The sequence below is a fragment of the Saimiri boliviensis genome, chromosome 4 (genome assembly GCF_048565385.1).
Source record: "Saimiri boliviensis isolate mSaiBol1 chromosome 4, mSaiBol1.pri, whole genome shotgun sequence".
NCBI classification, from domain to species: domain Eukaryota; kingdom Metazoa; phylum Chordata; class Mammalia; order Primates; family Cebidae; genus Saimiri; species Saimiri boliviensis.
The window spans coordinates 21,565,397-21,591,233 of NC_133452.1; the positions used below are offsets into that span (position 1 = coordinate 21,565,397).

A 25,837-nucleotide genomic window follows, 5' to 3' on the forward strand; every position below is an offset into this window, starting at 1 on the left:
AGCGTGTGTGTCCCCAAAGGAAAGGAGAGCAGAGGTGAGCTATCTCTCAAGACTTCAGGGGACCTTTCCCTTCGTGACCATGAATCACCTTCCTTGTCGATCTCAACGTGAGAAACTTCCTTTTCCTCTGCTAATGAGAAGTTTCTTAATAGGATGTCTGCTGAGCTGCGTAATACTCTCCAAAGGGAAGTGATGGAGGTTTTGGCATGAGTCATTGAAGTGGAGCTGGAGGAAGTAATCGGCAGTAATGGACCAGAGGGAGCAGTCCTTCACCAACAGGATGGGCTGCAGATGAGCTGGGAAATTTTATTTTTCTAACTCTGCGTTTTTATATTACTTGGTGAGGACATTTATCTCAAAGCATGTACTCTGAATGAATAGTGGGCATTATAATTAATTTATTCAGGGATCAGAACTTTTTAGAATGAATGTCCCATTAGATTTTAATTAAAATGTCCAGTATAGATTCCACAGGGAATAAAATATACTGTAAGTGATTTCCATTTTCTCCATATCCTCTTTTACTTTCATTGCTAACCTTCAGCAATCCAGTAAGGAGTGATTTCTGACTCTCCAAATCTTATAAGATGCCTGCACATTCTACACAGTCCCAAGGACCAGGGAGTGAAGTGGTACCAGGAGGGGTCTCAAGCAGAGGTTAAGAGGAGCCTCCATCACTCCTTCCATGACACCATCCACCAGCACGTCCTCCAGAATACCGTGATTCTGATGTTGCATTCAAAGGATTGAGGACAGGGAATTCAAAGGACGAGTCCAGAAGGTGAGGCAGGGCAGCCCTGCATTTATGGATATTGCTACCAACGTTCCTTTACAGCCACGCAGCCTATGCCCAAAACCCTTGGTCGGGGTCCCTGACCCATATCAGCGTTATCTGCCCATATCTAAAAAGTTACTTTAGGAAACTTTGCACCAATAAGACTTCTATGTTGCACTAAAACTTTCTCTCCACACCTTCTCTCCCAGCTCTGTCTTGGGTAGCAGCTGAGATGGGAAGAGGAAAACAGAGAGGTATTATCTTCTTTAGGAAACTTTAATTCAATTCCACTACTTGTATGAATGTGTATTTTTTTTTTTTTTTTTTTTTTTTTTTTTTTTTTTTTGAGACGGAGTTTCACTCGTTACCCAGGCTGGAGTGCAATGGCGCGATCTCGGCTCACCACAACCTCTGCCTCCTGGGTTCAGGCAATTCTCCTGCCTCAGCCTCCTGAGTAGCTGGGATTACAGGCACGTGCCACCATGCCCAGCTATGTTTTGTATTTTTAGTAGAGATGGGGTTTCACCTTGTTGACCAGGACGGTCTCGATCTCTTGACCTTGTGATCCACCCGCCTTGGCGTCCCAACATGCTGGGATTACAGGCTTGAGCCACCACGCCTGGCCGAATGTGTATTTTTGAGACAAGGTCTTGCTCTTTCTTGGGCTGGAGTGCAGCAGCACAATCACTGCTCACTGCAGCCTTGACCTCCTGGGCTCAGTTGATCTTCTTGCTTCATCCTTCCAAGTAGCTGGGACAACAGGCACAAGCCACTGCACCTGATTAATTTTGTATTCTTTGTAGAGAAGGGGGTCTCACTATGTTACCCAGGCAAAATCCCACCACTTTAAAACAAAGATGGAAGCCGGGCACAGTGGTGCACCCCTGTAACCCCAGCACTTTGGGAGGCTGAGGTGGGTGGATCACTTGAGGTCAGGAGTTCGAGACCAGGCTGGTCAACACGGAAAAAGCTTGCCTCTACTAAAAATACAAAAACTAGCTGGGTGTGATGGAGGGCACCTGTAATCCCAGCTACTCGGGAGGCTGAGGCAGGAGAATAGCTTGAACCTGGGAGGCGGAGGTTGCAGTGAGCCAAGATCGTGCCACTGCACTCCAGCCTGGGCGACAGGGTGAGACTGCATCTCAAAAAACTACAGAAATGTATTATCTCCCAGTTCTAGAAGCTGGAAGTGCTCCCCACTTCTTGGCTGCTGGGGGCTGCCAGCCATCTTCCGCATTCTTGGCCTGCAGATGCATCACTGAAATTCTCTAGCATCATGTGGTGTTCTCTTTGGGTGTCCTGACTTCATCTTCCCTCTGCGCACATCTGTGTCTGTGTCCCAGTAAGGACACCAATCACATGGGATTAGGGCCCACCCTAATGACCTCATCTTAACTTGGCTAAATCTGAAAAGAAGCCATTTCCAAACAAAGTCACGCTCAGATACCAGGGCTGGGGACTACGAGGTATGCTTTTGTGAGGGAAATAAAAAATCAGCTCACAATCACACCTCATAGGGTCACTGGAACAACCGAATGAGTTAAGGTGTGGAAGAGAGCTTAGTATAGTGTTTAACGCATAGCCCAGGCTCCGTAAATACCAGCTGCTAATATCAATATTATTCTTATTCTTATTACTAGGTCATCCATTCTTTCTGCCCCACAGCATCTTTGTTGAAAAGGCTTTAAATGCCTGGAGCAGTGGCTGATGCCTGTAATCCCAACACTTTAGGAAGCCAACATGGGAGGATCACTTGAGGTCAGGAGTTTGAGACCAGCCTGGCCGACCAAAAAAATACAAAAATTAACTGGACTTGGTGGCACATGACTGAAATCACAACTAGACTAAGGCTAGAGAATCGTTTGAACCCAAGAGATGGAGGTTGCAGTGAGCCAAGATCTCACCACTGCACTCCAGCCAGGGAAACAGAGCTAGACTCCATCTCAAAAAAAAAAAGAAAGAAAGAAAGAAAAATGAAAGAAAGGCTTTAAAAGCAAGTCCTAGGCTGAACACGGTGGCTCATACCTATAATCCCAGCACTTTGGGAAGCTGTGGTGGGCAATCACGAGGTTAGGAGTTCGAGACCAGCCTGGCCAACATGGTGAAACCTCGTCTCTACTAAAAATACAAAAATTAGCCGGGAATAGTGGCAGGCACCTATAATCACAGCTACTGGGGAGGCTGAGGCAGAGAATTGCTTGAATCTGGGAGGCAGAGGTTGCAGTGAGTGAAGATCACACTGCTCTACTCCAGCCTGGATGACAGTCATACCCTGTCTCAAAAAAATAAAATAAAAAATATATGTATTTAAAAAAGCAAGTCCTTGTGGCAGCCAACTTTCGAGGAATATTCCAGCTATCACACGAAAATACAACCTCCGATCCAATTCCTTGGGGAAAAAAAAAAAAAAAACAATTACAATGATTGTTTAGTTTAAAAAAAAAATGAAGGATGTTCTTCGTTCTGTTTACCGAGCTCTGAAGCATCAAGGAAGCATGGAACACAGCGCTGTGTAGGAATCAGTAAAGGAAGTCCTCCAAAGAAGCAGCTGACAACCAAATTTCTAGATTCTTTGGTTTGTGTAAAAAAAAAATAAGTAAATAAATAAATAAATAAATTCTACCTTGCACATTCTCTCCACAGCACCAAAAGGAATACAGACAAACCTTGGTGATATTGTGCGGTTAGTTCCAGACCACGAAAAGGCAAATGTCACAATAAAGGCAGTCACATAAATTGTTTTGTTTCCCAGTGTATATAAAAGTTATGTTTACACTAACGCTGTAGTCTATTGTCTAATATCGCTATGTCTAAAATACACATATACACACACATATGCACACACAGAACTTAATTTTAAAATATTGCTAAAAATGCTAACAACTGGCCAAGCGCAGTGGTTCCTGTCTATAACCCCAGCACTCGGGCGGCCGAGGTGGGCAGCTTACTTGAACTCAGGAGGTCGAAATCAGCCTGGCCAACACGGCAAAAACCCCTCTATTAAAAATACAAAAAGGATCTGGGTGTGGTGGCATATGCCTGTAATCCCAGCTACTTGGGAGGCTGAGGCAGGAGAATCTCTTAAGCCCAAGAGGCAGAGGTTGCAGTGAGCTGAGATCACACAGCTGCACTCCAGCCTGGAGCAAGACACCATCAAGACAAACAAAAACAAAAACAGAAAACAAGCCATCACTGCAAAGCACATAAAATGAGGAATGCCTATATATACACACCTGTATGTATTTTTTTTTTTTTTTTGAGACAGAGTCTCACTCTGTCACCCAGGCTGGAGTGCAATAGCACGATCTCGGCTCACTGCAACCTCCACCTCCCAGGTTCAAGCGATTCTCCTGCCTCAGCCTCCTGAGTAGCTGGGATTACAGGCACATGCCACCGCACCCAGCTAATTTTTGTATTTTTAGTACAGATGGGGTTTCAACATTTTGGCCAGGCTGGTCTCGAACTCCTGACCTTGTGATCCACCCGCCTCGGCCTCCCAAAGTGCTGGGATTACAGGCGTGAGCCACCACGCCCGGCCTTGTATTTTTTATTTTTAATTAAAAAGTCCAAGGACCATAGATGTTTAAATATGGCATTAGAAAACAGGAAACTAAAGAACCAACCAGTCGTCTAAGGAGGGGTGACTTAAATTTAAAGGAAAACAATAAAGTAATCACTTCCAGTTTTAAAAGATATTTAACAGTCTGGCTAACTCCCTAGTTGTACAACAGTGACTCTCTGACACAACCAAGGCACTGGTACAACATCAGTGTGCTTCTCTCTGCCTTCGAAACTTGTTTTGAAACAGACCCTCCTGGGACCCCAGAAGGTAGCGTGTCACTATCCCCTCCCCTCATTCATTTTGCTAAGTCATTTTTCTGCCAAAACAACACTCCCAGCCTCTTCAATCCTCCTTGCCAACTGCATTGCATAATTCAATGCTTATTTCTCTTGACCCAACTAACAAATCCAGGATTCAAATCAATCTGCTTTCGCTTGCTCACTGGTCTCTGGCCGATCATCAGGAGCCATCAGTGACCACAGCCCTTGAGCAATTCTCGCCCTGGATTATCTTCTTTGTATGTCAAGACTTGAAATAGAACATACTCAAACTTGTCTACAAGTCTGTCTGCAGTAGTACAAACAACATGTTTATGTATCTTCAAATCTTGATTTTTTTTTTTTTTTTTTAAAAAGCCAAACCTAATATAAAACCTAACTGCTCTGCAGCTTGAAAATCTTTTAAGTGACCACAGAAGGCTGTCTTTCCCAATGTCGTGGAAGTGGGCCTTTCTATTTTCTACAGTGGAGGAATAAAGTGGATAGTCATAAGTGCTGTTCTGGAGCCTGTCTCAAGCAGTTCACAATGAGCAGTAGATGTTTGTGCTTCTCTCTACTTCCTTGATTTGATGGCCCTGCAAAGCCTTGGGTGTTTGCCACACTGACCCACACTGGCATCCAAGACACCAGGATCCAGGGATCCTGGGTAGATACTGAAAAACCCAGATGCGGATCACTTTCTGGCTTTATGGTCAAACTCTGCTCAAAGAGCAGAGCTCAAATCCATCTGGGTCAGGTCCACCCTGGGGGGCTTTTTGCAAAGATACAGAAGCTCAGTATTTTACCTGTTTTACAGATAAAACAGACGAACTTGGAAGGCTAAAATCTGCAGAAGCCAAAGTCAGCCAGCAATTGTTGAATTATGGGTAATGAATAAAATGTGTGTGTGTTTAAAAGGAAACCAGGAAGCCTAGATTATTTACATGGCCAAAGGAGAGTGGATGCCAACAAGAGGAAGTTTCTGGTAGCTCTGAGGGCATAAAACCAATCAGCACATGTGCACAGCAAAAGAAATAATCAGCAGAGTCAACAGACAACCCACAGAGTAGAAGAAAAATTTTGCAAACTATGCACCCAACAAGGAAATATTATCCAGAATCTACAAGGAACTCAAACAAATCAGCAAGAAAAAAAAAAAAAAAAACAAACAATCCCATCAAAAAGTGGGCTAAGGACATGAGTCGACAATTCTCAAAAGGAGATATACAAATGGCCAACAAACAAATGAAACATCACTAATTATCAACATCACTAATTATCAGGGAAATGCAAATCAAAACCACAATGTGATACCACCTTACTCCTGCAAGAATGGCCATAATCAAAAAAATCAAAAAATTAATAGATGTGGGTGTGTGCATATGGTGAAAAGGGAACACTTTTACACTGCTGGTGGGAATGTAAACTCGCACAGCCACCATGGAAAACCGTGTGGAGATTCCTTAAAGAGCTAAAAGTAAATCTACCATTTGATCCAGCAATCCCACTACTGGGTATCTACCCAAAGGAAAAGAAGTCACTGTATTAAAAAGACACTTGGCCGGGCGCGGTGGCTCAAGCCTGTAATCCCAGCACTTTGGGAGGCCGAGGCGGGTGGATCACGAGGTCAAGAGATCGAGACCATCCTGGTCAACATGGTGAAACCCCGTCTCTACTAAAAATACTAAAAATCACCTGGCCATGGTGGCGTGTGCCTGTAATCCCAGCTACTCAGGAGGCTGAGGCAGGAGAATTGCCTGAACCCAGGAGGCGGAGGTTGCGGTGAGCCGAGATCGCGCCATTGCACTCCAGCCTGGGCAACAAGAGCGAAACTCCGTCTCAAAAAATAAATAAATAAATAAATAAATAAAAAATAAAATAAATAAAAAGACACTTGTACATGCAGGTATGTAGCAGTGCCATTCACAACTGCAAAAATATAAAACTAGCCCAAATGCCCATCAATCAACAAGTGGATAAAGAAATGTGGTATATTTAGATCATGGGACACTATTCAATCATAAAAAGCAGTGAATTAGTGGCATTCAAAGCAACCTGACTGGAGTCAGACCATTATTCTAAGTGAAGTCAACTCAAGAATGGCAGACCAAACATCATACGTTCTCACTCATAAGTGGGAGCTAAGCTATGAGGATGCAAAGGCATAAGAGTGATACAATGGGACAGGCACGGTGACTCATGCCTGTAATCCCAGCACTTTGGGAGGCTGAGGCAGGCGGATCACCTGAGTTCAGGAGTTCAAGACCAGACTGGCCAACATGGCAAAACCCCATCTCTGCCAAAAATACAAAAATTAGCCAGGCATGGTGGCGCACGCCTGTAATCCCAGCTACCCAGGAGGCTGAGGCAGTAGAATCACTGCAGTAAATCAAGATTTGCCACTGCATTCCAGCCTGAGTGACAGAGCAAGGCTCCTTCTCAAAAAAAAAAAAAAAAAAAAAGAATGATACAATATACTTTGGGGACTTAACGGAATGGGTAGAAGAGGGTGAGGTATAAGAGACTACACATTGAGTACAATGTACACTGCTCAAGTCAGTTCCTGAATCTCAGAAATTATCACTAAAGAACTTATCTATGCAACCAAATACCACCTGACCTGTTCCCCAAAAACTACTGAAAATTGTTTTAAACCTGTATTAAATATAATAAAACCAATTAATATATGTAAAAGTACATATGAAGTACAAGAAATTATACCCATGTAAATATGGTCATTCTAATCTCTAGATCAGCACTTCATAGATTAAGGGATGTGACCTGGTAACCTTCTCTTGACGTTTAAAGAATGTGTTCATTCTATTTGTCTCCCCCTCCTGATCTCTATGGAAGCTCTTCCACTATAGAAAGCATCCTGCTTTCTAAAGATGCAAACTCAGAATATGCAGCCACTCAGGGGCATGACAAGCCAACGAGTTCTTGATATAAGATATTAATGTGGGGTTACTAGCTGACATTTTGTTCTGTTGAAAAAGGAGCCAGTTGTTTGCCAATGCTAAAGTTACATCATGAAAATTTTACTACATCCCCTACATATCATTTATGAATCATTTGACACCTATTTAATGTTCATCATGAAGTCTCAGTTTCATAATGTTCTAATCAAGGCAAATTGCTACTACACATCAGTGTTATGAGGCTCTGCCAGTAAATCACCACCTGGGCACCACATGTTAGGTGAGTTACATCAACACATTGAAGAAGGCAGTAATGACCATACCCCAGTAGACTAATGTCTTAATGCCATACATTCTTACAAAGTTTTTTTAAAAACTATAATTCACAATAAAATGAGCCTTAAAACAAAATGTTGGGGCCAGGCGATGTGGCTCATGCCTGTAATCCCAGCACTGTGGGAGGGGATGGATCACCTGAGGTCAGGAGTTCGAGACCAACCTGGCCAACCTGGTGAAACCTCGTCTCTAAAAAAAATAAAGAAAAATAAAAGAAAAAATGTTTTACCTTTTCAGAATAAACGTTTATGGTCTTTACAGACTTTCCCAAAGATTTCAAATTCCTGTAGCTCTCTTTAGGTTCATAAAAAAATTATCCCAAAATAAAAATTTATATAAGTGACAAGTTTGGCCAGGCACAGTGGCTCATGCCTGTAATCCCAACACTTTGTGAGGCTAAGGTGGGTGAATCATGAGGTCAAGAATTCAAGACGAGCCTGGCCAAGATGGTGAAATCCCCTCTCTACTAAAAATACAAAAATCAGCTGGATGTGGTGGCACATACCCCTAATCTCAGGTACTCAGGAGGCTGAGGCAGTAGAATAGTTTGAACCCGTGAGGTGGAGATTGCAATGAGCTGAAATCACACCACTGCACTCCAGCCTGGGCGGCACAGCAAGACTCCGTCTCGGAGCAAAATAATAATAATAATAATAATAATAATAATAATAATAATGTGACAAGTTTATTTATTTCAGGCTTACAGTTCTTCCTCAAACCATAATGAGTCCTACTTCTGCCATATTCACATGAAATGCGTGGTCAAGTTTTTCCTAAGTCTGGTGGGGCTATCATGACACGTTGGCTTTGTAAATTCTTGACTGGAAACCTAAGACTCCTAATTTTTTTTTTTTTTTTTTTTTTTTTGAGACGGAGTTTCGCTCTTGTTACCCAGGCTGGAGTGCAATGGCGCGATCTCGGCTCACCGCAACCTCCGCCTCCCAGGTTCAGGCAATTCTCCTGCCCCAGCCTCCTGAGTAGCTGGGATTACAGGCACGGACCACCATGCCCAGCTAATTTTTTGTATTTTTAGTAGAGACGGGGGTTTCACCATGTTGACCAGGATGGTCTCGATCTCTCGACCTTGTGATCCACCCGCCTCGGCCTCCCAAAGTGCTGGGATTACAGGCTTGAGCCACCGCGCCCGGCCCCGCTAAGACTCCTAATTAAAGCTCAAAGATACAGAATGAATGATACGTAGCCCTCACAAAACTAGCTGCTAACTGAATAGTTTACACAACAAACAAAAATGAAACAAAAAATCAGGATTAAAAAATCGATTTAGTACATTCTTGAATCCATCATACAAAAAATGAAATCATTAGTTAAGTGGATGTTTTAATATTTTACACGTTTCTAAATAAGTAAACTATTCAAAAGCTCTCTTATATTACTATGTCACTTAGACACATTTAAAAAAACTAAAAATAGCAATGCAGATACCATTTAAATTGAAAATTTTTTTCTTGAGACGGAGTTTCGCCCTTGTTACCCAGGCTGGAGTGCAATGGCGCGATCTCGGCTCACCGCAACCTCCACCTCCTGGGCTCAGGTAATTCTCCTGCCTCAGCCTCCTGAGTAGCTGGGATTACAGGCACGTGCCACCATGCCCAGCTAATTTTTTGGACTTTTAGTAGAGACGGGGTTTCACAATGTTGACCAGGATGGTCTCGATCTCTCGACCTCGTGATCCACCCGCCTCGGCCTCCCAAAGTGCTGGGATTACAGGCTTGAGCCACCGCGCCCGGCTGAAAATATATTTTTATTACAAGCATTTTCTTGCTTTCAGAAAATTCTGGGTATTCAAAAGCATTCACATTTTCTTTCTTTTTGTCTTTCATTTTTGTTTTGTTTTGTTTTATTTTGACACAGTGTCTTGCTCCATCACCAAGGCTGGAGTGCAATGGTGCCACCACAGCTCACTGCAGGCTCGACCTCATGGGCTCAAGAAATCCTCCTGCCTCAGCCTCCCAAGTAGCTGAGTCTACAGATGCATGCCTGGTTAACTTTTTTTTTTTTTTTTTGTAGAGGTGTGATCTCTCTCTCTCTCTCTCTCTCTCTCTCTCTCTCTCTCTCTCTGAGACAGAGTCTCTTGTTCCATTGCCATCGCCAGGCGCCAGGCTGGAGTGCAGTGGGGCAGTGGGGCAGTGGGGCAGTCTCGGCTCACTGCAACCTCCACCTCCCGGGTTCAAGCAATTCTCCTGCCTCAGCCTCCCAAGTAGCTGGGACTATAGGTACGTGCCACAACGCCCAGCTAATTTTTGTATTTTTAGTAGAGACGGAGTTTCAACATGTTGGCGAGGATGGTCTCGATCACTTGACCTTGTTATCCGCCCACCTCAGCCTCCCAAAGTGCTGGGATGACAGGTGTGAGCCGCCAGGCCCAGCCGAGGTGTGGTCTTTCTGTATTTCTCAAGCCAGTCTTCAACTCCTGGCCTCAAGCAATTCTACTGCCTTGGCCTCCCAAAGTGCTGGGATTACAGGCATGAGCCACTGCACCCGCCAATAACTCACATTTATGAACTGCTCATCATATATCATTTGCAGTTATCATTATTTATGTATTTATTTATAGAGACAAAGTCTAGCTCTGTCTCCCAGGCTGGAATATAGTGGCGTGATCTTGGCTCACTGCAACCTCCACCTCCTGGGTTCAAGCGATTCTCCTGCTTTAGCCTCCCAAGTAGCTAGGATTACAGGCGCCCACCACTATGCCTGGTTAATTTTTGTATTTTTGGTAGAGATGGGGTTTCACCATGTTGGCCAGGATGCTCAAACTCCTGACCTCAGGTGATCTACCACCTCAGCCTCCCAAAGTGCTGGGACTACAGGCATAAGCCATCACACCCAACCTTTCTTCTCGTTATTTAAATCATCTTCATAAAGACCCAGTGATGTGGGTGGCTGTCAACTTCATTCTACAGATAAGAAAACTGAGGCACATAATAATTAAATAACTCACCCAGGTCACATGTCCAGTAAGGGTAGAAGCCACAATTTGAACTCAAACAATCTAAAATGCTGTAGTTTATTTGCTCTTAACTACTTGACTATTCTACCTTTCAGTTTTCTTAGAGATGTTCAGTTAACTTTGGTTTGATTGTTTCTAAATGTTTCAACTCACAGATTAAGGTTGTTACTCTTCACTTTCAAAACTTTTCTTTTAAAGACCAGGCATTTCCAAACAGGGAATGTCACAAAGTTGTTGGTTTATTTTAAAAGGCAAGTCTTTAAAATTCTATGAAAACAGCCAGGAGCAGTAGACATCTGAGGTTCAAGATCAACCTGACCAACATGGAGAAACCCCATCTCTACTAAAAATACAAAAATTGGCCAGGCATGGTGGTGCATGCCTGTAATCTCAGCTACTGGGGAGGCAGAGGCAGGAGACTTGCTTGAACTTGGGAGGTGGAGGTTGCGGTGAGTTGAGATCTCACCATTGCACTCCAGCCTGGGCAACGAGAGACTCTGCCTCAAAAAAAAAAAAAAAAGAAAGAAAAGAAAAGAAAAGAAAAGAAAAGAAAAGAAAGAAAGAAAGAAAGAAAGAAAGAAAGAAAGAAAGAAAGAAAGAAAGAGAAAACAAAGACAAACTTGTATAGCAAAGATGCATATTCTCGAACTAGAATATTCCTTTCCTCTACAAATAATTTAATATTGAAACACTGTATTTGTAAAGCACACAAAAAAACACATAAACATGTTTTAGCTTTAGGTTAAAAAACCTGTTGGCTAATAGCAAGACCAATGCAAAATTATTATTAAAGTCAACAAAATCAAGAGTGCTTAGGATAAATTTTAAAGAAAACTAGGCCCTACTAGATTAAGGGCAGTTCAAATAAAAAAAGGTAACTAGGACTCAGGGTATATCCCAAGATTTTTTAATTCTGCTCCTCGGTGGCCCTTAAAATTTGTGTGATTCTCATAATGCATTTATTTTCTCTCTTACTACCATCATGCAAGAGAAAGAATGAAGCCACAATCAGGCAGAGATGGGTGGACACGTGGAAACTTCCTCACTCACTACTTGCTGTAAAACGTAACTAGCAAATAGTGAATGAAACATCAAAATCAACCATGAATATAATTTGCATCAGACAGCCAAGAAGAACTGCGATGTATCTCTGTGAACACAGAGAACCTTAGTCTGAAGAGCAAACATAAATACAAACATATTTCTGTTTTCACCAATCATCTTGGAAAGCTGAAAGCCATAGAAGAGCCTTTCAGAAAAGAAAAAACTACTATTACAGAAAGGAAAAACCAGCCCTTTCTCAAGCATTTGTCTTCTGAGTCTTGGAGTTACCATAATGCCTGGGTACCCAGTCTCCAGGATGGAGATGTCTGTATTACGTGACTTGGCATGCCAGGAAAGGTACAGGATAGGTTATCTCTATGAGGCGTCTCTCCTCATAAAGAATTAATGCTGCCCAGTGAAACACTTCAGAGAACAAAAGAAGGAATATTGGACATCTGGCTAGGAGCAAAGCTAGTGGTGAGCAGACGTACCATTTTCAGGTCTTGTTACAAAAGTCAATTAATAAATAAATGAACATATCACTTGAAAAATGACAATTTATGTAGTCACAAAAATATGTTTTATCTCAAAATTAGTCTGAAGGTTTAGTTAATTCTTATAGTCTTAGTATGTACTCATAGGTATTAAATGATATCACTGATTGTGAGAGCCAGTCTCTATCCATTTATAGTCACTCTTTTGAGACCAATTTCATTTTTACTAATGACAAGAATGTGTATCAACCATGAATAAGCACATCATCTATTACAGCAGGATTATGACAGTCAAGTCTTAAGCAGGAAGCAATCAGGTAGCACCACAGCACTCTTAAAAAGGATACAGGTTGGGTGTGGTGGCTCACACCTGTAATCCCATCACTTTGGGAGGCAAGAGGTGGACGGATCATTTGAGGTCAGGAGTTAGAGACCAGACTGGCCAACATGGTGAAACCCCGACTCTACTAAAAATACAAAAATTAGCTGGATGTGGTGGCACAAGCCTGTAATTCCAGCTTCTCACGAGGCTGAGGTGGGAGAACCACTTGAACCTGGGAGGCAGAGGTTGCAATGAGCTGAGATCACGCCACTGCACTTCCGCCTAGGCAACAGAGTGAAAATCCACCACACACACACACAAAAAGATACTTTAGATAAATGACAGGTTTTCCTCTGAAATCATTTATAAAATTGAGCTATGGATTTGCAATGAATCAATCTGCATTGACTACATATTTCCCACTATTTTCTGTACTCTGCAATTAGGTTTTAAAAGAAAGATTTAAAGATCTTTTAGTGGTGCGCATGTCGCTACAAATAATAATTCCCCCTTTTAAGGAACCACATTCTATCATTATAGAGAGACAGGTACATAGATATTTGTACATATATACATGGATAGATACTTTTTTCCTATTTAAGAAGAATTACAGATGAAGTCTCGCTATGTTACCCAGGCTGGTCTGGAACTCTTGGCCTCAAGCGATCCTCTAGCCTTGGGCTCCCAAAGTGGTGGGATTATAAGCATGAGGCACTATGCCTGGTCATTTTTTCCTTTAGGAAGAAAGAAAATCACAAGACATACAACATCTCTAAAATGTCTTGCATTAACTCAGCCCATTCTTGAGTATAAAAGAATTATCAAGACAAAGTTACCACGGAGCAGTCCTGATGACTTTAGACAGTGCACGAAGTGTGGGGCCTCAGGAAGCCGGAGAGCAGGTAATGACGTGAGGGGCTCTCATCATCCCTGCCTGGATCACTAAAGTAATCCCCTTCCTTCAACCTCACCACCAAGCCATCGCCTACCAAAGTGGCTCACACCTGTAATTCCAGCACTTTGGGAGGCTGAGGTGGGTGGATCACTTGTGGACAGGGATTGTAGAACAGCCTAAACCCTGACTCCACTAAAAATACAAAAATCAGCCAGGTGTGGTGGCGAGTGCCTGTAATCCCAGCTACTTGGGAGGCTGAGGCAGGAGAACCCCTTGAACCCAAGAGCCAGAGGTTGCTGTGAGCAAGATCACACCACTGCACTCCAGCCTTCAGCCTGACAGACAGAGCGAGACTTCTTAAAAATAAATAAAATAAATAAAATAAATAAAAGTATTAAAACCACTGACTTAGTCTTTGGCAAAGAAGTGAACATCCAGATGCCTGAGTTCTGCCCCCTCTGTTTTCTGGAGCAAGTCTTCACACCCAGAAGCCCTCCAAACCCTCCTCTTCAAACGAGAGTTGAGGGAGTTATTTCCGGGGGCGCCTCAGTCCCTTCCCCTACATAACCCTGCAACTTCTCCATGGAGAAAGTCCACAAGGCTTTCTTCAGCTGGCTAAAAGGAACATCATAAAATTGAGATGAAGTCAGAATATTTGAAATGGGCTTGACTCTGAAATTCTAAGCCGTAAAATTAAGTCATTAGCTGATAGGCACAACTCAAGACACCTCCCAAGAGAACATGTAAATTAACTGCTTTCAAAGGAGTTAGCATTTTAAAAGCCCCCTCAGGTTCTCACTAACATCTCCCCCTCACCCACACTCGGCCTAAAACAACAAAGGAAAGGAGGGACGCGTTTTTGCTTGTTTTAGGGGTTTTCTTGTTAATTTTTTAGGAGTGGAGTAAACAGTAAGATAGAATGAAGATAACAGTTCTGTGGACTGATGCCTGGTTTTCTGCAGCTTTCACAGGAATCAGAGTAGGGGAAGGTTCGCAGTATCTCTACACAATGGACACTTTCTAGGCATGCTGGGAAATGGGTGTAAATTCTAGTAACAGAGCAAAACAGAGGAAATTTCAGGTTTGGGGGAGGTGCATCTTGCGGGATCCTGCAAACAATGGGCGCTTATTAACCCCCTTCCCAGTCCGCAAGTAGATTTAAAGGCTGGGCTTCGCCTTAGAAGGCCTCAAATCCTGGAGGCAGAAGCTGAGGAACCATCACGATTTACCAAATGGCTAAATCAGTCCTGGAAAAAGGATCTACCACACCTAACCGTATCTACCAACCTTAGCAATTCCTGCTCTTGAAAACAACTACCCTCCCCTACCAAAAAAAAAAGGAATGCTGTGTGTGCCAACTACGGAGTAAAGAAAAACGAGTAAAATTCCACAGGATTCTAACTCGGTTTTGCACATCTGTCTACGCAGGTCACAGGGAACGGTGAAATGCTTTGAAAATCTGGAGTAACTACATGTCGTAGTGTTAGCGGACAGAATGGCACATTTCACAAGAACGCCAAGGTTTAAGAGCTCAGGGCTTACAAACATGTTGCAGTTTACCATTACAGTTTCCAGTGGAAGCACCAGGATTTTAATTTGCCTGATGAAACTGCCCAAAATGTAGTTTCAGCCACAGCAGAATTTATTCACGTCTTTATAAACACACCCCATCATATTATAGCAGGCACATGAGTCTTGACAGAACAATGTTTTGATGTGACTCTTGCATTTAAGAAATACACACTTCCTCCCCTCCCCTTTTTCATTCAACAAAGCCTTGTTCTCAGCATCCACTTAAGTCAGGCGTACTGGAGATAGAAAAATGAGTAAGACACTGACCCTGCCCTCCAGGCACTCACAATCTAGTAAATTTTTTTTCTTTTTTGCAAGCTTATTTTCTCTTAATTCTATAGCCATTTATATATTCACTTATTAGCATTTATTTATTCTAGCACTGCTCATTTTCATGCTGTAAATTATACTATTATTTCTTTTCTAAATAAGCACTTTGTTAACAATCATCTGAAAGCAACTATTTGGTGCTTAACTGTGCATGGACTGAATTAATCTAAATGCAAAATGTGTCCTAATGAACTCAAACAACCATCCTGTATTTACGAAGATCTATGACTCTGGGGCAATACTTTCACTGGGTTGTAACCAACAAAATCCCTGGAGGACAACTGCTCAGTAAGGTAGTGCTCATTCACCTAAAAAGGGTTTTACCTACTAAGCTGTGAGTTTTGTCAAGTTTCCACACACAGCACTGATAGGCTGTGTGGTTTGATTTCCACAATTAAAAGAATCTGAAAAAGTAAAGTAGAATTGTGCCTGAAATCTGTTAAGAAAAACGTTCAGATGTATACTTTCCCCACTACCCCGCCTCTCCTCTTCAAGTTCAGTGTGGAAGAAGAATCTTACAAATCACATTTTACCTAAAACACACAGGATTTCTAAATGTACTGAATTACATTTCTACTGAGTTCATCTGAGACAGTTAACTGCAGAGCCTCATGACAGCAGGATCCCTACTGGTGGGGCCAGCGACTGGAGACAGGTCTACCATTGTCACTAACAAGGTATAGGCCACTGGCCAAGTCACTTCACCTGTCTAGACTGATAAGATGACTTCAAATTTTTATATTTTAAATAAAAAGGGAAGGAAATTATGTCTTTTGTTTCATCGAGAATAAACTGTCAATTTTGTGTCTTGGTGTGTTTCCCCAAAGATGCAGTTTTTATAAACACTTGGATGACAGCTTTCCCTCCCTTTTAGCCTGATGTCTCCCCACAGGACTCTACAAAGCATCAGTAAGCCATGCCTTCCTTGAATTTTACTAAGAAACAATCTCCATGCCCGTTTACCCCAGATAAACAAGAGAAAAACATGAGCAGATACAAGATGTCTGGGAAAAGGTTTACATTCCTCCCAGCCTGACACTGAATGATTAGCAGAAGTACAGATTTTCTTTGCTCCTGCATCTGCCCTTTCAATAGCAGGTTTGAGCTTCTGAAACCCCACCCCATCTTTTAACTCAGCCAAAGAACATTCTGACCCAACAGTGCTGGAATCTGCCAGGGAAGGGAAAGCAAATCTGCAGAAAATGCCACCTGCCAACCCTCTTCCCCAAAAGTACCTTCAGCCCAACTTTTATTTCTGCAGGCCCCTGACCCCCTCCACCCTCAGCCCAACGCCCTAGAGTAAGGGATACAATGGGATATTAACAAACCAATTTCCTCAGTGACTGAGGACTTAGAGCTGGATTTAGGCAAGAAATAAGATAATTTTAAAACAGTCTATGGCCAGGCGCGGTAGCTCACCCTGTAATCCCAGCACTTTGGGAGGCTGAGGCGGGAGGATCACCTGAGGTCAGGAGTTTGAGACCAGACTGACCAACATGGAGAAACCCCATCTCTACTAAAAATACAAAATTAGCCAGTCGTGGTAGCACATGCCTGTAATCCCAGCTACTCAGGAGGCTAAGGCAGGAGAATTGCTTGAAGCCAGGAGGTGGAGGTTGCTGTGAGCTGAGATCAAACCATTGCACTCCAGCCTGGGCAACAAGAGTGAAATTCTGTCTCAAAACAACAAAAACAACAACAACAGTCTATCACCACAACTTTAAAATGTCTATTGGGTTTTCTGGAACTTCAGTGAAGGATCATATTCATCTGTAAAGTTCAGAAAAATGCAAAAATAAAACATTTAAATCTAAAATATATATTAAATTTAGATATATACATATATTACACATAGTATGTAAATGTACATTGTATGCATATTTATATACACTTTTAAATACTGGAGAGCAAGAAGAGAAAATAAACTTTTTTTTTTTTTTTTTAAAACAAGAGTTTCGCTCTCATCACCCAGGCTAGAATGGTACAATCTTGGCTTGCTGCTGTAACCTCCGCTTCCCGGGTTCAAGAGATTCTCATGCCTCAGCCTCCCGAGTAGCTGGAATTACAGGCACAAGCCACCATGCCTGGCTAACTTTTTAATTTTTTTAGTAGAGACAGGGTGTCATCACCATGTTGGTCAGGCTAGTCTTGAACTCCCAACCTCAGGTGATCCGCCCGCCTTGGCCTCCAAAGTGCTTGGATTACAGGGGTGAGCCATCACTCCTGGCCCGAAGATAGAAATCTTTAACCAACCCTCCCTGGTTCTCTGTATAGTAAGAATCATAAATACCAATGATCACTGGAAAATGGATGTCTAGAATGAAGAGACACAAGACTGTTTGCAGGAAACAAACAACCTGAAAGAGAGCTACATTTACTGAGTCTCTACTATAAGGTAGACCGTCTGCTGAGCATGTGATGCAAACGTCAACCCAGCTAAATCTCAGAAACCCCAAGAAGCAAGTCTTCTTTTCTTCAACTTTCAGGTGATGAAACTGAGGATCAGAGAAGTTGAATAACTTGGCCGAGATCATGTAAACAGTCAGTTGGAGGGCTGATATTTGACCTCATATAACTTCAAAGCCCAAGAGTTTAATCACTGTGCTAAAAACTGTACACAGTTTATCATTCCCAAAGAACTTCCTTCACCCCATCTCTTCCCATTGGAAAAATACAAGATCTCAGCCAAACACGGTGGCTCACACCTGTAACCCCAGCACTTTGGGAGGCGGAGCCGGGCGGATCACGAGGTCAGGAGATGGAGACCATCCTGGACAACAAGGTGAAACCCCGTCTCTACTAAAAACACAAAAATTAGCCGGCCGTGGGGGCGTGCACCTGTAGTCCTAGCTACTGGGGAGGCTGAGGCAGGAGAACTGCTTGAACCTGGGAGGCGGAGGTTGCAGTGAGCAGAGATTGCACCAGGGCACTTCAGTCTGGGAGACAGAGTGAGACTCCGTCTTTAACAAAGAAAAAGAAATTAAAAAAAAAAAAAAAAAACAAATCCAGAGCCTTTTCCGATAATCTGCACTTCTGGCAACTTCCAAGTCTTTAAACTGAAGTTGTCTTCTATGTGTGGATTAAGATGTCTGACAGGTGCCGGGCGCGGTGGCTCGAGCCTGTAATCCCAGCACTTTGGGAGGCCGAGGCGGGTGGATCACGAGGTCAAGAGATCGAGACCATCCTGGTCAACATGGTGAAACCCCGTCTCTACTAAAAGTACAAAAAAATTAGCTGGGCACGGTGGTGCGTGCCTGTAATCCCAGCTACTCAGGAGGCTGAGGCAGGAGAATTGCCTGAACCCAGGAGGCGGAGGTTGCGGTGAGCCGAGATCGCGCCATTGCACTCCAGCCTGGGTAACAAGAGCGAAACTCCGTCTCAAAAAAAAAAAAAAAAAAAAAGATGTCTGACAGTAATAACCCTTACCCATCCGATTCCAGTCTACCTGCATAACCAGAGCTTCGCCAAAGCATCTATTAATTCCCCAAGGTATTCAACTGAGCAGGTTAAAACTTCATCCTCCATACAGATGAACTACTTCCCAGAAACTATGCCAAATCCATGGGCGGTTTTAGTCACTGGACATTCAAAATACATGACAGCACAGACTTAGCAAAATAAGTCCTATTGTTTTAGCCGGAAACATATAAATATATATATATATATCTTGTAACTGCACAAACAGAAAAACTGCAAACAGTCGGCGAACATTTTGGCAGTTCAAAGTAAGGAAATGTTTGTTTTCCCTCTCATGGTCACACAACAAATGGTGAAGAGATAAACATCAGTAACATCAGCCTTTTCCCTCATGCAGCATCAACCCATATTTATTTACATCTACTCTTTGAAGGCCTCTTTCTCGCCTTTTCCACACCAACATCTCAGCAGGTGTCCCAGAGTAAACTGTGAAATATCACGCCCGATCGTTTAAAAAATACCTTTTGAGGGGACCTGTGACTGGTTATTTTTTAACTAGGGTTGGAAACTCTATACCGTGTATATTTAACCACCCCCCAACCCCCCACCCCAAAGAACCAGAGCCAGAGAAGGACGCCTCTGCCGAGTGGGCTGCCCAGTGGGTGGACGAGAAGGCAGCCCCCGGCTTCGGAGGGACAGCCGCGAACCGCGCTTCCTGCGCCGCCCCCTCCCCAGGTAACTCACCAGGATGCCCATCACGTCGGTCCAGAGTCGGGAGAACGCCTCGGACGTGCCAGCGCCGGGCTCGGGCTCCGGTTCCGGCTCCGGCGCGGGCTCGGGCTCGGGCTCGGCCTCCGGCTCGGGCCCTGGGCCAGCTGCTCCCGCGTCCTCCATGGCCGTGTCCCGCGCGCGGGCCGTGCGACTGGGTCCCCGCGGCGCCCTCGCCCCGCACCCGCGCGCTGCCTGCCCGATGCCGGGTCCCCGCCCGCCCGCGGCGTCACCGAGCCGCGCCCCCGCGCCTCATGCCCCGGCGGCCCCGGCCACCCCGCGGGGGCCCCTCGCAGGCGCCCGCACCTCTGCTCTAGGTGGCCGCGGGCTGTGCGACTGACAACTCCAGAAACTTTCCCACCCCGCTCGGCGCAGCAACAGGGTAGCAGGAGGCAAAGTCCGCACCACTGAGTTCTACGGCGGGGAATTCGCTCAGCCCCGGAGCAATTAAACCCACGGCAGAGGCGTTTCTTCCTGTGACGGGGACCAGCTAACGAAGGCACGGGACTGTTTCCTTGCAACAAGTCCGGGCAGGACCCTGCAGGGGTGACCGCGGCGCTCTGGATCTCGGAGGGAGCTCCCCGGGACCCCTCTCTTCAAAATGAGCTCTTCCAGCTCCACATGACTCTCTCCCCTCGAGGCTAAAGAAAGCGTTTAGCAACAAAAGGTGCTCTGATGTCAGGCTCTTTGCATGGAAATGAGCCTCGGACAGGAGAACAAATCGCCTGTTGAAAGAGCAGCCGCGCCGCGGTCTCCGGCCCGCACAAGTTTGCAATCACGCTGTTCACGGGGAAACGCTTTTTGGTCACAGAAACCCGACAAAGTTAATCTTTAAGCGACTCCCGCCCGAAGGCTTCACAAGTAGTCCGTGTCGTTACAACCCCCGCCTCGCCCCTCGTGAAGTCAAGCGACCCAAGGAATTACAACCCTGCCTCTGCCAGCCAAGATTTCTCTGCAAAAGGAGTGTGAAAACTTGGGCACGAGCCATTGTTTGGATCATTTTTTTATGAGTGGGGGCATTTTGGCTCCTGAGTGCCTACAATGCCATGCATTGCTAGGGCTTTCGGCTAATTAGGGGAAATGCGCTTTGGGTCTTAATTACTCCTTTACAGTAAGGACACAGGGAAAGGCTATTTTCAAAACTAAATTCAAATGGTCGTGTAGCCGCCACTCAGCCTACACACACGTGGGGCCCGGTATGTGTTTTTCCAAGGGGAAGCTCCAGGACTTGTTTTTCAAGGGAACTCGCGCTGGAGAGGTGATTTTCCCTTTTGTGATTCTGTCTTTCAAAACCACTCAGAATTTTCCTTGGAAAGTGACAACGCAGGTCACATTCGATCTGGTGATGGATCGGCCTCGGGGTTTAAAAAAAAAGAAAAACAAGTGAGATGCCCCAGGGAGAGAGCCCTTGCATGTTTTCCTCGTTTCTTGTTGCTTGTGGCTTTTGTTTTGTTTTGTTTTTCCTTCTGAGCCCACTTAAAAGAAAGGAGATAAGAGCATGTCCTTGAATTCCCCTTGCTAAAGCATTAAGTGGTAGGAGCACCAATCAATGCAATGGGTGAATAGTCCTTACAGGAAAGTTAAAAATGTAAAAATATTTTCAAACGTAACTAAATTTATTTATTTATTTATTTATTTTAATTTTTTGAGACGGAGTTTCGCTCTGGTTACCCAGGCTGGAGTGCAATGGCGCGATCTCGGCTCACCGCAACCTCCGCCTCCCGGGTTCAGGCAATTCTCCTGCCTCAGCCTCCTGAGTAGCTGGGATTACAGGCACGCGCCACCAAGCCCAGCTAATTTTTTGTATTTTTAGTAGAGACGGGGTTTCACCATGTTGACCAGGATGGTCTCGATCTCTCGACCTCGTGATCCACCCGCCTCAGCCTCCCGAAGTGCTGGGATTACAGGCTTAAACCACCGTGCCCGGCGTAACTAAATTTATAAGCCCAATCCCTGATAAATTTTGTGTGTTTTTGGCGGGTGCAGTGGCTCGCGCCAGTAATCCCAGCACTTTTGAGAGGCCGAGGCGAGTGAATCACGTGAGGCCACGATTTGAGACCAGCGTGGTCAACACAACCACCCCCTTCCCTCTCTACAAAAAATAAAATAAAATAAGCAAGAGTGTTGGGGCATGCCTGTAATCCCAGCTACTCAGGAGGCTGAGGCACAAGAATTGCTTGAACCCAGGAGGCAGAGGTTGCAGTGAGATCCTGCCACTGCACTCCAGGCACAAGAATTGCTTGAACTCAGGAGGCAAAGGTTGCAGTGAGATCCTGCCACTGCACTCCAGCCTGGGTGACAGAGGAAGACTCTGCCTCAAAAAAAAAAAAAAAAAAGAGGCCGGGCGCGGTGGCTCAAGCCTGTAATCCTAGCACTTTGGGAGGCCGAGGTGGGTGCATCACCTAAGGTTGGGAGTTCAAGACCAGCCTGGCCATCATAGTGAAACCCCATCTTCTTATTAAAAAAAAGAAAGAAAGAAAATGCAGAGGACTGTGCTGTTTCCAAGGGGCAGCCTGTTCTCTGCATACTTTCCAGCAAATGACCCAGCAGGGAGTCAGGCAAGCCAGGCAGTGGGGGCTAGAGTTTGGATGAAGGCTGACTCTCCAGCACCAATTCAGAATTATTTTCTTCTTGACTCATCAGATGACCTAGGGCAAAGCATTTGACCTGGTGCTACAGTTTCCCCATCCAAGATGAGGCAACACCGCACTAATTGCCACCTGCTTCTTCACAGGTTATAGTATGTTTCAGGGTCATCAAAAGACACATACAGTTTAGTGACAACACATACATGCATCAACTGGCCAGGTGTGGTGGCTCATGGATGTAATCTCAGCACTTTGGGAGACCAAGGCAGGCAGATCACTTGAGGCCAGGAGTTCAAGACCAGCCTGGCCAACATGATGCAACCCCATCTCTACTAAAAATACAAAAAATTGGCCGGGTGCGGTGGCTCAAGCCTGTAATCCCAGCACTTTGGGAGGCCGAGGCAGGTGGATCACAAGGTCAAGAGATCGAGACCATCCTGGTCAACATGGTGAAACGCCGTCTCTACTAAAAATACAAAACATTAGATGGGCATGGTGGCGTGTGCCTGTAATCCCAGCTACCCAGGAGGCTGAGGCAGGAGAATTGCCTGAACCCAGGAGGCGGAGGTTGTGGTGAGCCGAGATCGCGCCATTGCACTCCAGCCTGGGTAACAAGAGTGAAACTCCGTCTCAAAAAAAAAAACACCAAAAAAATACAAAAAATTAGCCTGGCATGCTGGCACACACCTGTAGTCTCACTACAGGTGAGACTGAGGCAGGAGTCTCACTACAGGAGGCTGAGGCAGGAGAATAGCTTCAACCTTACTGCTGAGATTGCAGTAAGCTGAGATTGAGCTACTGCACTCTAGTCTAGATGACCAGCAAGACTCCGTCGCAAAAAAGAAAAACAAAACAAAACAAAAAACTTAGCCAGGTGTGGTGGCATGCACCTGTAGTCCCAGCTACTTGGGAGGCTGAGGTAAGAGAATCACTTGAACCTGGAAAGTGGAGGTTGCAGTGAGCTAAGATTGGCCCCCTGCACTCTAGCCTGGGCGACAGAGCAACACTCCATCTTAAAAAACAAAGAAACAAACAAAACATATATATATTTGTATACACACATACACACACACACACACACACACACACACACACATATATATATATATATATATATATATATATATATATATATATATATATAACTTTAGCCAGCATTTTGGCTCTTAGAGAAATCAACCTATTCTAGATATTTAAGCTTTTTTCCAGGTGCTTCTTAATCAATGGATAGGGAAACTAGATAATGTTTTCAGAGATATTGATGCCTGTGAATAGAATGTGAACTTTTAGGTTGGGCATGGTTGCTCATACCTATAATCCCAGCACTTTGGGAGGCCAAGGCAGAAGGATCACCTGAGTTCAGGAGTTTGAGGGCCGCCTGGCCGACATGGTGAAACCCTGTCTTTACTAAAAATACAAACATTAGCTGGGCATGGCAGCAGGCACCGATAGTCCCAGCTACTCTTTACATATCAATTTCCATGTGTTAACTCAACATAATCTGATTACTGCTCCCAAGATTAACTCTTTTCTGTTTTACTTAATATCACTCCTTTCTTCTAAAAGTTCCTTCAGGGGCTTTTTATTTCCCTCTCTCTTTCTCTTTTTTTTTTTTTTTTTTTTTTTTTTGGAGACAGAGTCTTGCTCTGTCACCCAGGCTGGAGTGGCATAATCTCAGCTCACTGCAACCTCTGCCTCCTAGGTTCAAGTGATTCTCCTGCCTCAGCCTCCTGAGTAGCTGGGACTACAGGTATGTGCCACTACACCTGGCTAATTTTTGTATTTTTAGTAGAGTTGGGGTTTCACTATGTTGACTGGTCTTGAACTCCTGACCTTGTGATCTGCCTGCCCCAGCCTCCCAAAGTGCTGGGATTACAGGCGTGAGCCACTGCGCCCAGCCAGAAGAAGATTTTTCTAGACTTCCTGTAGAGACCCAAAAGTTAATTATATAATCAATTCTGTGGCTCATAATAAACATTTATTGTCACAAATGATTGAAAACTATCGCAATGCATTCATTGAGAATACTGACGATGCAGCAATCTCAGTGTTATTTATTGAAAATTCGTCTCCATCACATTGTTGCACACATAAGTGTATATATACATATATACACACACTCAGACAAATAGTTACACTGGCTTGCTTTGTAAAAACTTGTTCTTAGGTCCAGACACAGTGGTTCATGCCTCTTTTTTTTTTTTTTTTTTTTTTTAATATTTATATATATATTTTTTTTTCTTTTTTTTTTCTTTTTTTACCACCCCTGTCCCTGGTTCATGCCTGTAATCCCAGCACTTTGGGAGGCCGAGGCAGGCGGATCACCTGAGGTCAGGAGTTTGAGACCAGCCTGGCCAACATGGTGAAAGCTCATCCCTACTAAAAATACAAAAATTAGCTGGGTATGGTGGTGGGCACCTGTAATCCCAGCTACTCCGGAGGCTGAGGCAGGAGAATTGCTTGAACGCAGGAGGCAGAGGGTTCAGTGAGCCGAGACCACACCATTGCACTCCAGCCTCGAGGACAAAAGCAAGACTCATCTCAAAAAAAAAAAAAAAAAAATAGAAAAATTAGCTGAGTGTAGTGGCAGGCACCTGTGGTCCCAGCTACTTGGGAGGCTGAGGTACAAGGATCACTTGAGTCCAGGAGGTGGAGGTGGCAGGGAGCCGAGATTGCACCATTTCACTCCAGCCTGACAACAGGGCGAGACTCTATCTCAAACAAAACAAAACAAAAAACTTGTTCTTACTGTGGGCCAGAATTACAAAAGTTTAAAAGCCACTAGTCTAGAAGTTGTGGGGTATTTAGAGTATAGGTGCAGCCTGTTTAGGTCATTATGTCAATATAAGAAATGTAACTAATTTACTGCTGGACAGGGTTAAAGTACCCTAAAATAGAGAGGAGGCCTGAAGAATCCCTGAGAGACAAAACCAGTCAGACCTCATAAGTGAACTCAACCTGTCTTGATGTGCAAATATAGGGAAAACTCAATTTGGGTGAATTCTTATAAATGTCTGTATTACAGAAAAACAGAACTTAAAGAGAACTTAAGCTCAGCCAACCAGAAGTAGCCAAAAAACTTTGATAACGAGGAAGTTTCTTTTTCTTTTCTTTTCTTTTTTCTTTTTCTTTTTCTTTTCTTTTTTTTTTTTTTGGAGAAACAGGGTCTCTCTGTGTTGTGGCTGTTCACAGGCCTGATCCCACTACTGATCAGCACCGGAGTTTTGACCTGCTCTGTTTCCGACCTGGGCCCGTTCACCCCTCCTTAGGCAACCTGGTGGTCCCCCGCTCCCAGGAGGTCACTATATTGATGCTGAACTTACTTCGGACACCCAATTGGCATATCGCACTACAGCCCAGAACTCCTGGGCTCAAACGATCCTCCCACCTCAGCATCCCGAGTTGCTGGGACGCCGCACCCGGCAACTAGGGACTTTCATAGCAGATTCATCAAATAAGGTAACTGTGGGCCGGGCGCGGTGGCTCAAGCCTGTAATCCCAGCACTTTGGGAGGCCGAGGCGGGTGGATCACGAGGTCGAGAGATCGAGACCATCCTGGTCAACATGGTGAAACCCCGTCTCTACTAA

The 25,837-nt window shown here is 44.3% G+C and overlaps 1 protein-coding gene across 4 annotated transcripts in view; it reads right to left on the reverse strand.

Moving 5' to 3' along the window:
• SASH1 (SAM and SH3 domain containing 1) overlaps positions 1 to 25,837 on the reverse strand; it is a 283,962-nt gene that overhangs the window by 190,147 nt on the left and 67,978 nt on the right. For 2 of the 4 annotated variants that reach the window (XM_074397301.1, XM_074397300.1), the window contains exon 1: positions 19,638 to 20,420. The exons of 1 other annotated variant lie outside the window; for it this stretch is intronic. In XM_074397301.1, the coding sequence (XP_074253402.1) occupies positions 19,638 to 19,787 (150 nt within the window). In that variant the 5' untranslated portion in view covers positions 19,788 to 20,420. Of the gene's footprint in view, positions 1 to 19,637; positions 20,421 to 25,837 lie in introns of those variants that run through there. One more of the 4 variants, XM_039467435.2, reaches the window with a different exon arrangement.